The sequence below is a fragment of the Entamoeba invadens genome (genome assembly GCF_000330505.1).
Source record: "Entamoeba invadens IP1 unplaced genomic scaffold scaff_1105074725199, whole genome shotgun sequence".
Classification (NCBI taxonomy): domain Eukaryota; phylum Evosea; order Mastigamoebida; family Endamoebidae; genus Entamoeba; species Entamoeba invadens.
In genome coordinates, this window is record NW_004440113.1 from 264,029 (window position 1) to 279,946 (window position 15,918).

Consider the following 15,918-nt stretch of genomic DNA (forward strand, 5'->3'; position numbering starts at 1 on the left):
GTTTTTATTCTGTTTAAAATAAAAACAAATTTGTAATTGATTTTTAGTGCCAAATTTGTGGGAAATAAATATATTCTATCCCTGTGTTAGCCTCTTTAAATTGGTGAAAACCAAATATTGATTGAATCACACACTAATGCAATTTTTACTGTATCGATTATGTTACGTTTAATTAAAATACATCCAATAAAACATACACTTAAAAAACGGTTTATTGATTTAATTCTATTCGTGATTATAATTTTGTTTTTTCAATAACATTTTATATCCAGTTAACTCATTAAAAAAAGTTCCCACTCAAAGTTAAAAAGTTAGTTATAAATGTGAAACTAACATTATATTATAATATTATAATATTCTTTTATTGTATTTTAAAAAATAGGACTGAAATACACAAAACTGCTTTTTTAAAATAATAATTATATATAAATAGCTAAATACTAACTAATGTTTTGAAAAACTGTATTAAAAAGTGTTATACAGTTAAATTATTTTTTACTATTGTTGTGATAAATTTTAATTACAATAGAATCAAAATTTAAAATAAGTAATTGTTCCTTCAAAAAACTCCAACTCTTTTTTATTAGAACTGTTTAATTAAATTTATATAAAAAACTACCACCCCTTTTTTCCACCAACAAAAACAATTATTTTGTTATTATAAATATAATTTACAAATATACAACGGAGTTTTTTGATATTTATACCAATGTCAACGAAAATACACCAACAAACATTTTATTGAGAATAGTGCTAGTAAAAAATATAATAAAATTAATTAGAATTGTTTCTATTCAAACTCTTTTGGATTTTTCACTACCAAGAACACAAATACAAACTCAACTTGTTAATCACTTTCAATGCTTGTATTAGCTTTGCTTTTAGCAACTGGACTTACACGACCAAGTGAGTGTAACACCTACATTACACTTACACAGTCATCAAGTCCAACCCTTTTTCATAACATGAGTGTAAATTGTTATTTGGTTATACCAAGTGGTGTGACACTGTCTGTGACTGATATTTATGGTACTGGAAAGGTTATAATAGTCAGTGGAGGTGCGCTAGTAGCAGAGAGTTTTACTTCTGGCTTTATAGAGAACTCGGGGACTTTAACAATAAGTCGAGCAACAGAAAATTCCAAGTTACAGAATAACATTGGTGCCACATGTACTTTACAATTCTCAGCAACAACAACTTCAGTTGGGTTTCTCAGCAACAATGGAAATTTGGTGTTTTCTGAAACACAGATGAAAACGGATGGTGAAGACTTACTTATCACTTTTAATCAATTGTATACTACAGCCAGTTTTATTGTCACTCCAAGGTATCAACTCATATGTAACACTTTGGGTACAATGGATGCTACCACTGCGTTGTCCATCACTTCAAATAAATACAAAATTCAAGTTGTACAAGTCGACTCAAATTTGATATTTTACCAGTTCTTTAATATGATATACTTCCAAACAACTTCGACTCTAGAAAATACTGTAAAGTGCACAGCAACAAATTCAATGCCAATGTCAACTTTGGCTTCAAGTCATGAGAATGGGTACATTGTTTGCCCTTGCCACTTACTTGGAGTTACTTGTTCTTTAAATTATGGATCATTTAATACCACAATAACAGCAAATACCAACGTCAAAATTGGTGAGATCTCTGGAAATGAAGTCACTATCAAAGGAACAGAAGCTTCAACAAGAATTTATATTGGAACATTGAAAGCAAACACTACACATTTGCAAAGCGCTACATTTACTATAACAACCGCAAGTGGAAGTATCGACACAAATAAGGGAGACGTCTCAATCGCGGCATTTTCTGGCTTATCACTAAGAGGGGAAAACACAAAACTTGTAGTCTCGTCTACGACCACCCCAACATACACTATCAGTGGCGGTTCACTCATGTTACTCGCGTCTTCTGGTAAACCAACAATCACAACAACCGGAACAATTGTTAAATCAACTGTCACTTTTGGTGCTATTTCTTTCAGTGCGACTGTCAACTTGGACCAAAATGGAGAACTCGACTTAACAAGAATTACTGGCGTGTCAACTGGTGATGGTGCACCATCAATAAAAGGAGTTTCAGGAGCAGTGGTATACCCACCATATTACCAAGATCCATTGAAAGTACTTGGACTTTTAAAGAATGAATGGAAATCGTCATGCGATAAAATGAAATTAACATTTGACACTTCACCAACACCTCCAACCTGTTCTCTTTGTGAAGTTGAAGATCCTTTTAATATAGACCATTTTGGTTGCACAGCTTATAAGACAAGTGGTACAAATACGCTCACAATTGATGACAATAATTCTGGATTATTTACTAATAAAAAACTAATAGTGTATCGAGATGGAATCACTGTATCAAAAGATGTCGTCTTTTCCGAACTGAGTTTGTCAAATAGAAATAACATCTTGATACAATGTACAACCGAAGGAAGCCAACCAATCGTGAAACCAAAAGTACTCACAGACTACAAGTCACTGACTTTGAAAAATGTTGTTCTTGACTTGACCGGTGTTACTGCTAATATAGCATTGGCGTCGCTCACTCTTGTGAACTCAGTTGTGAAAAATCCAACTCTTGAAACAAACAATGTGGTAAACATTGGGACCTTATCGATGGACTCTAAAAGTAAGGTAGAGGTGCCAACCGGATATAAACTTGTTGTTGAGACAGCAAACTTCGATATGTCTACACTCGAAGGTGATAACAATGGTCCACTGATCAACACGGATTCATTTGCATCGTTTGTAGTTAATGGAATCGTTTCTGTTCAAGACCCTCCAACAGCAACACATTATATGGTCATTGCAATAAGCACATCAGCACAAGTGTATCAAGGCTCTCTGCCAACACAAATCAAAAACAAGTGCTCACAAAGAGCACTAGTGTATAACTCAGACGTTCAGTCATTCAATTGTTCGTCTCTTACACAATTGGAAACAAAGACATGCACTGTCAACTCAACTTATTTGAAGGACTCTGTAGATCTTGATAAAGACGTGTATTTGTCCAACCCCGATAAGGCTTGCCCGTGTTATAATGACATTTCTGGGAAGGGTGGGGACTGTCTCATCCACCTTGAAACTACCTCTGCCACCCCAGTCACAGTTATGGCAACAAAAGATGAACACAGATTTACAAAAATGGAACTTACTGGAAACTTCACTTTGAACCTCAAAGTGCTTGTCATCTACTCGACACTTACGTTGAATGGTGGGGTTGTGACAATAAATTCAGAGTCAAACACGAAAATTGCTGCTATTGAAATTACAAAAACAACAACACTTGTGCTCAACACCCCATCAACAATTGGAAAAATCACTGTGAAAGACGGCGTCGAATTCACTCTGAAATGCAACTATGACACTTTCATCGAGGCTTCAAATGTTGGAGCTTTTGGGCTTTATGTTGGTAAAACGTTGTCGATCAGAGGTGCAGATTCTATTGTTACAATCAATTTGCTTGATGTCAAAATGACTGCGACTCAAATGAGTAAAGTTTATATCTTTGGAGGCGCCAAGTTGAACTTCAGCGAAGCAACAGTCAAACTTGAAAAGAGTAAGGACTTCAAAGACACTTCTGTGATTGAAGCTGATAATGTCAATTCAATCACTTTTGTAAATACAAACAATAAAGATCCAGTCAAAACAGAGATGTCTGGTGAGGCTGCAGCTCAAGTGTGCACCCCATTTGTTCTGTTCTCTACCGCATCACAAACTGAAGAAAAGTTCAGAACTGCCAACTCAGACTTAGGATGTGGTGGGTCGATGTGGATCATCTGCCCAACAGGAGTCAAAAGATCAAATTACGTTTGTAAAGGAAGTACAGAATGCGTCTTTGCTGATCCCATCAACAAAGAAACCATTCAAATCAATGCTTTTGAGAGTAATTCCTATGTCAATACAAGAGACTGCCCATGCTCTAAATCAACGGGTTCAGTCTTCACGTCTGGGTGCAACACTAAAATACCAGGCACACTTTCGGGAATGACAATAACAAACATCACCGGCAACTTCAAACAACTCAAGGCAGAGGCAAGTGTCAACTTGGGGTTCAGAACAGTCATCGTGGAAGAACTTATGTTAAGAGGAAAAGTAGTCATATTTTCAGATGAGAAAATTGATAACGACACATTCACAGACGACACCACATACAGTGGAGTTGGGTCTTTAACTGCTACTGTGTTGAACATCTACACCAAACAACCAACTAAATTGACTTTCAATGTGCCAACATCCATTTTGGGAACAAAGTCGAGTGAGACAGCTTCGTTGTTGATACTCTTTACTAAGACTTCTTACATCGGACTTGGTAATGTTAAGAAAGATAAAGAAGAAAATGGAAATGTCTATACATACCTTGGAAATTCAACATCAGTTGCTATCACCGCAGAACAAAAGTCAGAAGACAAAGAAGTTAAATTCACTTTGGAACTTGCTCCCGAAGTTGCGAACTCTGATATCTCACTGAGTGGTAACGTGCCATTTATCATTGACAGCGACTTCATTGCAAGATCTGTTGTTGTGAGCAGAGGAAGTAACAATGACACTATAAATGCACTTCCATTCATACAACTCAAAGAAAGCAGATACTTCTCAGTTGAGTCGTTGTCTGTTATTCCATTGGAGCTCACATCGTATGTAGTGACGTACGCGTCTGACATATATCACGTGAGTATTGCAAATGAGGATAAGATGTCGCAGTCACTGAAGACAGACATAGACCACTCGATGTTGCTGTACAAAACAAGTGCAGACGATGAGACAAGACCACCAATTCTATGTGAGTTGACTGTGCCTGTACCAGAAGAGCCAGACACTCCAGACGTAACACCAACTGCTTTTGTCAAGATGGAAGGCGAAGACAACACAACAACACTTGTGTCTGTTGTGCAGTACAACGAGACTGCAGCAGACAACGCAAAGATATACAACAGAAGTGGATGTCCATGCAATGGAAGATACTGCGTGACTACAATAACAGCAGAATACACAGCACTCATCAACGCAACATCAATTGGATCTAACCAAATAAACCAATTCATTGTTCAAAACACAAAAGCAGTTGAAGTTGCAAGTGACATTCTGAACACAAAGGTGATGACAGTCAATGGGGATGCACCAGTCGTCTTCTCGATCGACACGTTGACAGTTGGTAAAACATTTGAATTCAACGCGGACACCGTCAACATGACATTCAACAACACAAAGAAGATGAGCATTGCACCATTCACAATCAACCAACCACAAAACTCAGACAAATCAATCCATGTAGCACTGTACTCACGCAGTTCGTCACTCTCTAACAACTTTGAATTCTCAAAGGTTGATGTGTTTGATGACTTGGTTGTGGAAGATGCAGCAGACAACGAGCGAATGGCACTGTTTGTGACATCGTCTGCATCAACAAACATCACCAACTTGGAGGTGAGCAACGCACGACTTTATCTCCAACAGGGAAAATTCAACATTCTCGACAACGAAGTTGTCTTGCTCATCAAAAAGCCAGAGGCATTCCCACTGATGTTTTCAACTGGTGCTTCAGTCAGTTGGCCAGAAGGCACAATCAAGATCGTTGTCGACCCATCACTCCCCAAAGACGTGCCAATCTTCATCATGAGAGTTGGTCTTGGAAAGAACTTCACAGCTGAAAACGGTGTGAAATTCAGTGTTGTAGAAGGAACAAAAGCAGCACATTTGAAGAGCGCGTCATTCTCGTCATACACCATCAAACAAATCTGTTCGATTTATGTTGCACTTGTGCCAAGCGATTTTGTCGAAGCAGGATATGAGTGCCCAACAGATCCAACTGATGCAAGTGAGCAAAACAACCTTGAACCAATTGTCAAAAAGGATGTGCCAACATGGGTCATTGTCATCTTGATCATCATCGGTATCTTCATTGTCATCATTTTGATCTTGTTTGTCGTCTTTGTTATTGTTGCAAGAAAGATCTTGTTGAAAAGAAAAGCGCCAAAAGTGTTCAACGACGAAGATAATATGTTCTTTAAAACAGAACCTTCTGAGGATACAAAAGAAACAACAAAGGAAGAAACTAAAGATGACTCGTCGCTTGAAGAATCGTCGTCATCTATGTCATCGTCGTCATCGTCCAAATCCGACTCTAATTCCGAGAGTGAATCGGACAGTAATTCGGATATAAAGTCTGAGAGTAAGACAAGTAACAAATCCGATGTACAACAAAAGAACAATGTAAGTAATAAATCAACATCGAAATCAGACACCTCTGACGATGAGTCCAATTAATTCGTTTTTAATTAATTATTAGTAAATCTATTATATCTTAATGGGTTAATAGTATTACCTTTGAATCGAACTTCTTCTAGTTACAATAATAGTAAATATATTATATTATACTAGAATTATATATATAATAAATAAATCTATAATATATGTATATATATATAACTATTGCTTCTAATATATAATAGCTTAAACTAGAATTATAATTATAATCAGAATAAAAGAATAAATTGTCTAACATTTTACTTTGGGGCTCGATGTGGAAGGGTTGGTGGTGATGCTTGTCTATTTTGTTTTACGCCCCCATTAACTGGCTGTGTCAAATTTGTTGTATTTAAAGACGATTGTTGACTCTTTAACATACGGTCTCGTTGTGGCGGCACTTTTGGCATTTTAAGTGCAACACGTGGAGACGAACTTAGTGTTTCATTCTGGCACGAGACACACATATTTTTTGGTCGTGTAGTTGTAGTCATACTCTTAGAGTCATTTGCGCATTCTTTCTTACCAAAAATGAAGTCTGACTCTTTAATAATGAAAGTGAGCATTTCGATATATTGGCCAATGTCATCAGTCAACACATTGAACATAGTCGGTGTCCAACACACAGCTAAATTCTTTTCATTCATCAAATTCTTTTCTGCATTCTGTGAAATCGTGTGGCACATTTGGCATATCGCCTTGAAGTATGTTATTTTCTCCTTTGCCATCCAATTGTCATTTGCAAATAGTTTAGTCAAATATTCTATTCGCTCGACTCGGTCCGTCGACCTTTCTACTTGATTAGATGCCTCATCTATTTATATGTCCCAAATGGTATAATATTATAGTAAAAATACTATAAAACAAACTATATACTGACAGTAAGTCTTGTGAAACGGAACTACTCAACAACATCCCTGGTAAGTCTCTTGTGAATGTCTTTAACATGTAGGTGATGGTGTCATACCCCAATTCATCCAAATTTGTGACTGTCATTCTGTGGTATATTTCATTCATCATTTTAACGCTTCCCGTTGTCCGAAAAAGACCTTCGTAATCGACGTATTTAGTCTCGACAATATTGATCATCTGTTCAACGAGTTTAGGCACTTCGTCTTTGTTCCTACACTCTGCGTCGAGTATTTCCACGAGGAGCTGCCCGACGTATAGTGTGTTTTTTAAATGAAGTGTTGGTATCACCTTTTCCTTGTCGGCGATCTTTTTGATCAAATCATTAACATTAGAATTTGTTTTGTAAAATTCTTCAAAGTTATTACCAAAAGTGTTATAAATTTTATATGGTTGTGTGCGGATGATATAATTCCGTAACTCGAAAATATTGTCCAGTTGATATTTCATTACAGTCATTGTTTCCAAAGTGTCCACAGGCTTTCTCATGTTCCTTGTGAATGTTTGTTTGACATCAGAAATTTCTTTGAGTAGCGTATCGCTTTGTTTAATAACACACTTTGTTACTTCTTCTTTCAGTATTAAGAAATTGCCTTGGACAAACAACAGAAAGTTTGTTTCAAATGTTGTCGCGTCTTTTTGTTCTTGAGTTGTGTCCCTTGTACTAAAGAAATTTTGTTGCAAGTCCGAGAGGTTACCAAGTTGGTCGATAACAACAGTATAAGCTTCTAGTATCTTATTAGTAAAGTTCTTAGTCTTTTTAATATAATTTTCGTAGTCGTCCAAAGCTTTTAATTTACTGTTTGCATATTCGGACTCAGTGCACTCTTTTTTATCAACAGCGTTTGCTGCAGCGTTCACGACTCTTTCAGTTTTAGTCTTCAAGGTATCAAGGACTGAAGCCATTCTATCGCTTTTTACTATTTCGAGTTTGCTTCTTGAATTTTTCTGTTTTCAAATACAAAATCTCCTGTAAATCAAAATGACCAAATCGTTCGTGAAACTATTTGTTTAGTCTTTATTATCAAGTAAAATATTTTTAGTGCGAACAATATTATTTCTCTATGTTTATGTGTTGTCTTGATGAGAATAATAAAAGAATAAGTTAATAAATGAATGAGACAAAGAATTACACCAGAGTTGTACCATCTTCATCCAAACAGATGTTTTGAATGATTTGAAATACATTCATCGTTTCACTTGTAATCAAATGTGACATGGATTTGGATAACATCATCTCCTTAACAGTCTTCACTCCAACATGACTCCTCACAAGCAATGCGACAAACCTTAGGACTAACACTCGTAATTGTTTCTTCGTTGGATTTGTTTTCGATAAGCTCACAACTATTTCTATTATTGATTCATCAATTCCCTTCACAAAGATGTCAGATAATAACAAGACTAACGACAAAGTACTCTCCACTAACTCGACATTTTTAGACTTCAGAAAAACAAGAATGTTTTGGGAATATTTCGCGATCATTTCAATGACTAAATCACGTGATTTTGACGTCACAAGTGTCGTTATAATTTCAAGTAGTTTCGCAGTGAATAAATCAGATAACTTCTCTGTTCGCTTTTTAGAAATCAACTGGACTAAACTGCAAATGTGCTCGTCTGTAACTCTCTCACTAAAAAGTGTGTTCCCCAACAGTTTGAAAACTTCATTCGCGTCCTCATCAGAACGACTTTTCATCATTTGCTCAAACACCTTTGAAACAAATTGAACGTCAAATTTCTGCACTTTCTCTTCAAATTTGGGATGCGCGAAATGATTTTGAAGAAACCCCAAGAGTTTTCTAAAGACCAATCCACCCTTTTCAATGTTTTCTATCGTGACGATAGTTTCAAGTAAATCAAAAGTCAGGTACATCCCATCTCCTCTACTCCCATCAACAAGCACTTCTAATATGACATTTTGTGTGATCACATTTTTCTGCATGAGTTGTGAGATGTCAAAAGAGACCAACACCAGTGGTAAAAAGTTGATGTCAGATGTTAAATGTGTGACAATGTTTCCTTTCACGGGCGTCTTCTGGATGTCATCAAATAACAAATTAAGTAAAATCGGGTTCGTCGATATTTTCTCTCTTCCTTCCTCATATATAGTGAATGGCAGAAGTGCTTCAAAGTACTTTTGGCTTTGAAGTACAATTGTTATAATCAGTGGAAGACAGCTTAAAAATTGCTTGATGAGTACTGGCGAATTTACTACCCCTGAAATAAAGTCTAAAATCCTTTCAACCTTTTTATCTCCCAATTCAAACAACTCCTTTACAGCTACTGAAGCAAAAATTTCTTCAACTTCACTCATGTCACTCTTTCTGATGAACGCAAACACCCCATCAAAACCACTCAGACTTAATACCTTTGCTTTATTTACACACCTCCTTATAAATTTGACCTTCTCATCACTCTTGGCCAATTTCACATTCATTTTAAGTAAAAAGGTGATAATCACATCCTCGGGAATATCACCCAATAATATCGTGTGAAGAACATTTTGATCCTCACAGAGCTCTTTACCTTTTTGTTTCCCTTCAACACTTTCATCGTCCAAAACACGCATAAGGCACCCAGCCATACTCTTCTCTTTCATTATTTTCACACACATTTCATAGTCAATATTCGCTAACACACACTTCTTCTCGCGCAAAATAAGCAACAGAAGTGCCTTTGCATATTCGGAGACATATTTACTCTCAAGCAATTCTACTAAAGCTGTTAACACATTCTTCTTGTTGATCGCCGTTTCAAAACTGCCTCTAACCAACATCAAACTTCTGAGAATGTTCATGAGACAGACATGACTAATCCCATTCAATTGGTAATTGCCAAAATAGTAAAACAGTCTCTTTGATACTCCAGAGAAATTTGCAGTGACCAATCCAACATCATACATCGTCACTATTAAACCCACACCACTACCCAATAATTCATTGGATATCACATTCCGTTCATCAATGAATACACGTAATACATCGTCTTGTAAACTTGACTTCTTGAATTTCTCGATCTCTCGCTTGTTTGCTAAGGCACTGCGAATAAAATCGAATGCAGTTGCCATGAATGTCGAATCGCACATGTTACTTATTCCACCAAACACACTAATATAAAGCATTGGGAAAGTTTTAATCAATTCCAGATAGTCGTTGTCTTCTTTCAAAAACATTTGCGAGAGTTGAATAACCGCCGTCTTCACTTTAAAGTCGTTCAGACTCATCAACGAGGTGACTTTCTGGAACAACGAGACTCCCGCTAGTTTCACGTTTAAGAATTTTGTTTTGAGGTATTTCGAGTGGCTACAAATAGATGTACAGAGTGATATATACTCGACGATATAATTATCAGTTTCACTTGGGAAAGTCTCTGGAAGCTTGTCGACAAAGATGGAGAGAGCACTCACAAACTTTTCTTCTTTACATTTTGTCGAGAGCATGTTTCTGATGAATGGAAAGACGCTTGTCAATGGCACTTTCGTGTGCTGCAATTGTAATATTCTTGAGAAGAGACCTTGTGTGTCCATTATATTTCGTATGAACAATGTGGCATATCGTGTGTTGTTCGTGAATTGTGTCAGTAACTCGAAGGTCATATAATCAGCTAATTGTTCTTCGGTAAACAACGTCATAAGCCTTGCGTGGTTCCCACAATGACTCTCGAAAATGTCCTTTTGTATGATTTTGTTACCAGCGAGGTATACAAAAAATGGTAATATCTCTTTTAAATGGCTTTTCTGTTCGACGCTTTGACACAGAAAACAGACAAAGTCGGTTTGTATCAAATATTCCATGAAATTGGAACGGATCTCTGCGTGGGTATAAATATGACTTAAAGCAACATACACCAATGTGGGATCCGCTAATTCCATTCGAACACTTTCCAAAACGACTTGGAGAATACCACGAGACTCAAAGATCTCAAAAGCTTCTACGCCAAACATCTGATTAATTTGGTCGAAGATGTAGACGCCCTCGTTTCGTTTATCAATGTTATTTGATCGTAGCATCATTTCAACAATTTCTATGTGTTCAACCAATATCAATTCAGCAACATTCCGCCCATTGGTAGTGTCGTACAACATCATCGTTTCTATTAATTTAGAAGCGACCATATTACTCCCTTTCTCTCGGTTCAACAAGACAGAAAAGAAGTCCAAATGTGTCACCAACTTGTCTATTAAGTCGTTGTATTTCGAAACTCTCTCAAGAAGCACAGAGACGACATCTGCAAAAGCTTCGTCTTCATTCACTTTCAATATTTCACACGTCAGTTCGATGATCTTATTATCTAAAACATACCCAAGCAATTCCTTTGAAGTGATCATTAAAAGAAGAAGTGGTAGAATCACTCGACAAGTCACTTTGTCATAACACTTCAGTAACTCTACTAACACTGTTTGGGAATATGCCATCTCCTTTCCTACTTTAAAAGTCTGTTCAAATAAAGAGAAACAAATAACTAAGCCTTCCTTCTCTTCATCGCCAACGACTTGATATAACTTGCTTAATGCAATTAATGAAGACTGCGAGATGTACTCGTTCTGTAACATCGTCACATACTTCCCTAATCTGTTCTCTCGCTCACACCAGAACTCAAGTGCCTTTTCATCGTATTGCTCTTCAGCTGTTTTAATTGCCTTAGTGATCTCTCCGACTGTTTTAAAGTTAGTGTAAGGAACGTTCTTCAAACAACTTGAGAGAATCAAACACAAAATGAACGCGGCGTTCTCGAGAAACGTTTTGGAGGTCAACCGCAAGATGCCGGAATTCAACGAGAAGATCCCAGTGCGGTCGAAGAAGACTTTTAACTCGATGTTCTCTTGGAGACTCTTCGCAATGATCTCGGAGATCATCGACGCGGAGTTTTGGTCTTGGAGTAACTTGACGAAATAAGGAATTAAGCCCGACTTCATGTAATACTCCAAGTCAATTCCATTCTTGTTCATTAGAGGTAGAAATTGCTTGAATGCTTGTTGGCGCGTCACGGAGTCTGATGATAGAAAGCCTAATGCAATTGTTGGGACACAAGGGTTGTGTACTTGTAAGTAAGGGATTCGACCATGTGCATCCTTGTATGGGTAATAACAAGCGTAACAGAGTTTATATTCTTTGTTGGAATAGTCTTGAAGTGTTTGAATACAATTCGAACATAAGACACGACCACAACAGTGACAGACTACTTTTTTAGTTAGAAAGAGAAATAATTGGTAATCTTTCCCACATGAGGGACAAAACGAAAAATCACTCTGAGGATTACGGAACTTCGTAATCATTGCCTTTTTTAATTCTTTTTTTTATCTATTAATAACTATCTGAAGTATAGTTTGTTCTATTAGAATAAAACTAGACTTTTAAATAAATCGAAATGAATTGAAATGAAGTGGAATTGGAGGTGTTGTAATAAATTAAAAATTCGATATTTACTAATTAATTATAGTATATTATTAGTAAAAACATTTAATATATAACTAGTCATTGATATAGTTAAAAAGTAGATTGCTATTGGAGAATTGGAGACGTAATATGACAACATACGGCGTACTATGGAACTCCTATCTCTTGAAGCATAGTTGGGTTAATCTCAATGAATAACTCTTCACCGTAAACCTCCACCGAGAACCGGTTTCTTTTTACAATGCTTCAATTAATAGCATTATTGTCTTTCTATTCCATTACTACTCTCATTCTTTCAAATTATGGGATCTCAACTTTTATCATTATAATAAAATTTTTGTTATATTTTTATTATTTGTTTAGTATAATAAGAATAAATATAACCGATCGAAACTATTTCGATAGAATTAATTTAATACTTTTAATAAAATAAAAAGTGAAAAAACTGAAAAAAAAATGTCGCGTTACCAACAAAGACTTACCGCAATCTCAGACCTCTCATCATTCATGGGCAAAACGGTGATCGTTGAATTTAATTCCGGCAGAATTCTTGAGGGCAATCTTGAGAATTATGACGACCGATTCAATTTGTATTTGACAAATGTGATTGAGAGAATGAAAGACCAAAATAACAAAAACGTGTTTACTGGTGAAACCCGAAATTTGGCGGAAGTTTTTTGTAAAGGGCCTTCTGTGATCGATTTAACTCTTAAAGAAGGGATGATTGAAATAAATTAACTTTTTTAGCTTTCTTAATTTTTCCCATTTATTATATTTTAATAACAAAAATATAATAAAGTATACCATATGAATAATAAAAATAATATTACTACTATAAATACTATACTTCTAGTATTCCGCCTTATTTTTGATGCGATCTATAAAATAGCAATTTTAAGATTCTTGAAAAACAAAATTTGTAACAGAAAAACAAAAAATGAAGGGTTTTCCAAAAAAACAAAAAGAAAAGATATAGTAAAACAAAAGAAAACAAAGTATTAACAAAGAATTAATAAAGAACTATAGTTAAGTAAACCCATAGAACTAAATAAGAAGCGGGTTTGTGGATAGAGTCTTGAGATGAGTGGGAAGGTGTCCACAGCCGAACAAAGACAAGCCGTTGCTGCACAGAAGCCGACCAAAGCGGAAATTGAGAAGAAGCGCCACGAAGAGATCAAAGCCATTCGCGTTGAATTAGTGAAGCGTGCGATAGCTCATCGACAAGAGAGACTCACCAAGGACAGAGCCATTGCCAAAGCCAAGAAAGAAGCTATGATCAATGGAGATTTGTATGCTGAAGCCGAACAGAAATTGATCGTTGCAATTAGAATTAGAGGTATCAACAACGTCTCTCCAAAGATTAGAAAGACTTTGAAATTGTTGAGACTCAGACAAATCAACAACGCCGTCTTTATTAGAGCTAACGCTTCGACTCTTAAAATGTTGAAAATCGTCGAGCCTTATATCACTTACGGATACCCATCATTGAAGACGGTTTCTGACCTTATCTACGCTAGAGGCGCTTTGAAGATGAAGGGTGACAGACAGAAAATCACTTCAAACGAATTGGTCAAAAAAGTCTTCGACAAGAGAGCTGACATCATCTGCGTCGAGGATATCGTCCACGAAATCTTCACCGTCGGAAAGAACTTCAAACTCGTCAACTCAGCTTTGGCTCCTTTCAAGTTGAACAACCAGAAGGGTAAACTCGCCAGAAAGAACAAGAAAATCCACTTCATCTTGGGCGGCGCTTTCGGTAACCGTGAAACTATGATCAATAAACTCTTAAGAACCATGATTTAAGTCACTCTTCCCTTTTGTGATTTGTTCTTATATAATTAAACTATATTATATCTATTATATATCTATTATATTTATTTTGTATCTATTATATTTTAAAGAGATAAAATTAATAGAATAGATATAATAAAAGTGTCTTACGAGTTGTAATTAACGTATTTTGCTTGATCTAATATATCGACTAAATTGACTTCGATTTCCGTCGAAGTCTTGTTGCCTTGAAGGACATCATTGACAAAACGACATTCGACTTTGTATTTCAACATTTCTAAAGCACCACGAATGATACCACAATAGATATTTGAATACCATAACTTTTGTTTTAACTTGTCGGGAAGTTGGACATACTCGGACAACACGTTGTTGGGTAATGAGATACGCCACTGCTTCTCGTGAACTTCAAAACACTCGCAATTCATCCCAAGAAACATTTTAAAGGCAACAAAAGTGATTGACTCAATGTGTTCTTTAAATGATATACACTTCGTCGACATCTTCCCTTCTACCTTCGCTAGATACTCCTCGACTAGACGTATACCAATGTTATATCCCATGTCCTCCAATTCCGCATTCACTTTGTCCGCATCAAAATCGTTCTCACGGAGAAGCTGCACAACTATTCCTCCGTACGTCATCGTCAATAACTCGCTGTTGATTTTTTTCATCTCTCCCCACACCACATCCCCAGCTTTTTGCTTCTCACTCTTCGAAATCATTGCGATTTTTAAGTTCCTCACTTGTTTTAAATACCAAACTCAATAAACTATTGTTTAATAGTTTATAATAATAAATGGAAATTTAAACTAGTCATTACTAGTTAGTTTATTATTAAGAGTGTTAAACTATACTTTACTATGTTTTATTAATACAGTATTGGTTGTGGTAGTTAATAATAAATAAAACTATAGTTATAGTTTAACAATCACTACAATGCACTTAAGTCTTTGATAACCATCTGCACTATTTTATCCTTTGCTGTGACTGGTTGTGTGTTTGCAATCTCCCCGTCGATCGAAGCAATAGCATCGTCTAAAAGACCAACGATTTTTTGAGAGACTAATGAGAGCTTTTTGTGAACCGTCGAGTATGTGGACGTGTCGTTTGGGTTGGTTGTTATGAACTGTGAATAAATAGTCCGGAGTTCGGCTTCCATCTGTGTGTCACATTGGTTGATGGTTACTATTAGTTTTGGTAAAATAACTATTAAAAAACTAAAAAGGGACAAACTTGTTGAAGCTCTGGAGCGACGTTAGGGGGAAGTTGAACTTTTTTGAAGTCCTCAAAGAACTCGGGAGAAAGAGACTCTTCAACTGATTTGTTTTTTGAACCATTTAAATCATACATATCGTCACTAATTTTTCTATTTATCATTTTGTTGTCATTTTGTGGGAGATTGGAAAAACAAACTTTGAAAAGTCAGACAAAACGGAAATGATCGACTGAATTGTTTGGGACGTCGACATCACAATCTTCGCTATGTCTTTCAAAGTTTTCTTACGTGGCGGATTTGTTTTAAAATATATTATTATTGTATTATATTTTTA

At 36.1% G+C, this 15,918-nt stretch overlaps 6 protein-coding genes across 6 annotated transcripts; 2 read left to right on the top strand and 4 right to left on the bottom strand.

Annotated features, from left to right (window-relative positions):
- Positions 1-860: 860 nt before the first annotated feature.
- Positions 861-6,287, top strand: EIN_094910 (hypothetical protein; the record flags this gene model as incomplete). The annotated part of the gene is made up of 1 exon (XM_004253977.1): positions 861-6,287. The coding sequence occupies one exon, from the start codon at positions 861-863 to the stop codon at positions 6,285-6,287; it is 5,427 nt and encodes a 1,808-aa protein (XP_004254025.1).
- A 239-nt stretch (positions 6,288-6,526) lies between these two features.
- Positions 6,527-8,081, bottom strand: EIN_094920 (hypothetical protein; the record flags this gene model as incomplete). Its single annotated transcript, XM_004253978.1, has 2 exons — positions 6,527-7,059; positions 7,136-8,081. The coding sequence occupies 2 exons, from the start codon at positions 8,079-8,081 to the stop codon at positions 6,527-6,529; spliced, it is 1,479 nt and encodes a 492-aa protein (XP_004254026.1).
- A 223-nt stretch (positions 8,082-8,304) lies between these two features.
- On the bottom strand, positions 8,305-12,453 carry EIN_094930 (hypothetical protein; the record flags this gene model as incomplete). The annotated part of the gene is made up of 1 exon (XM_004253979.1): positions 8,305-12,453. One exon carries the CDS (start codon positions 12,451-12,453, stop codon positions 8,305-8,307), a length of 4,149 nt encoding a protein of 1,382 aa, XP_004254027.1.
- A 1,201-nt stretch (positions 12,454-13,654) lies between these two features.
- Positions 13,655-14,377, top strand: EIN_094940 (60S ribosomal protein L7, putative; the record flags this gene model as incomplete). Its single annotated transcript, XM_004253980.1, has 1 exon — positions 13,655-14,377. The coding sequence occupies one exon, from the start codon at positions 13,655-13,657 to the stop codon at positions 14,375-14,377; it is 723 nt and encodes a 240-aa protein (XP_004254028.1).
- Positions 14,378-14,511: 134 nt separating this feature from the next.
- EIN_094950 (transport protein particle 22 kDa subunit, putative) lies at positions 14,512-15,090 on the bottom strand (the record flags this gene model as incomplete). Its single annotated transcript, XM_004253981.1, has 1 exon — positions 14,512-15,090. The coding sequence occupies one exon, from the start codon at positions 15,088-15,090 to the stop codon at positions 14,512-14,514; it is 579 nt and encodes a 192-aa protein (XP_004254029.1).
- A 209-nt stretch (positions 15,091-15,299) lies between these two features.
- EIN_094960 (hypothetical protein) lies at positions 15,300-15,837 on the bottom strand (the record flags this gene model as incomplete). Its single annotated transcript, XM_004253982.1, has 3 exons — positions 15,300-15,527; positions 15,602-15,734; positions 15,782-15,837. The coding sequence occupies 3 exons, from the start codon at positions 15,835-15,837 to the stop codon at positions 15,300-15,302; spliced, it is 417 nt and encodes a 138-aa protein (XP_004254030.1).
- Between the last annotated feature and the right edge of the window lie 81 nt (positions 15,838-15,918).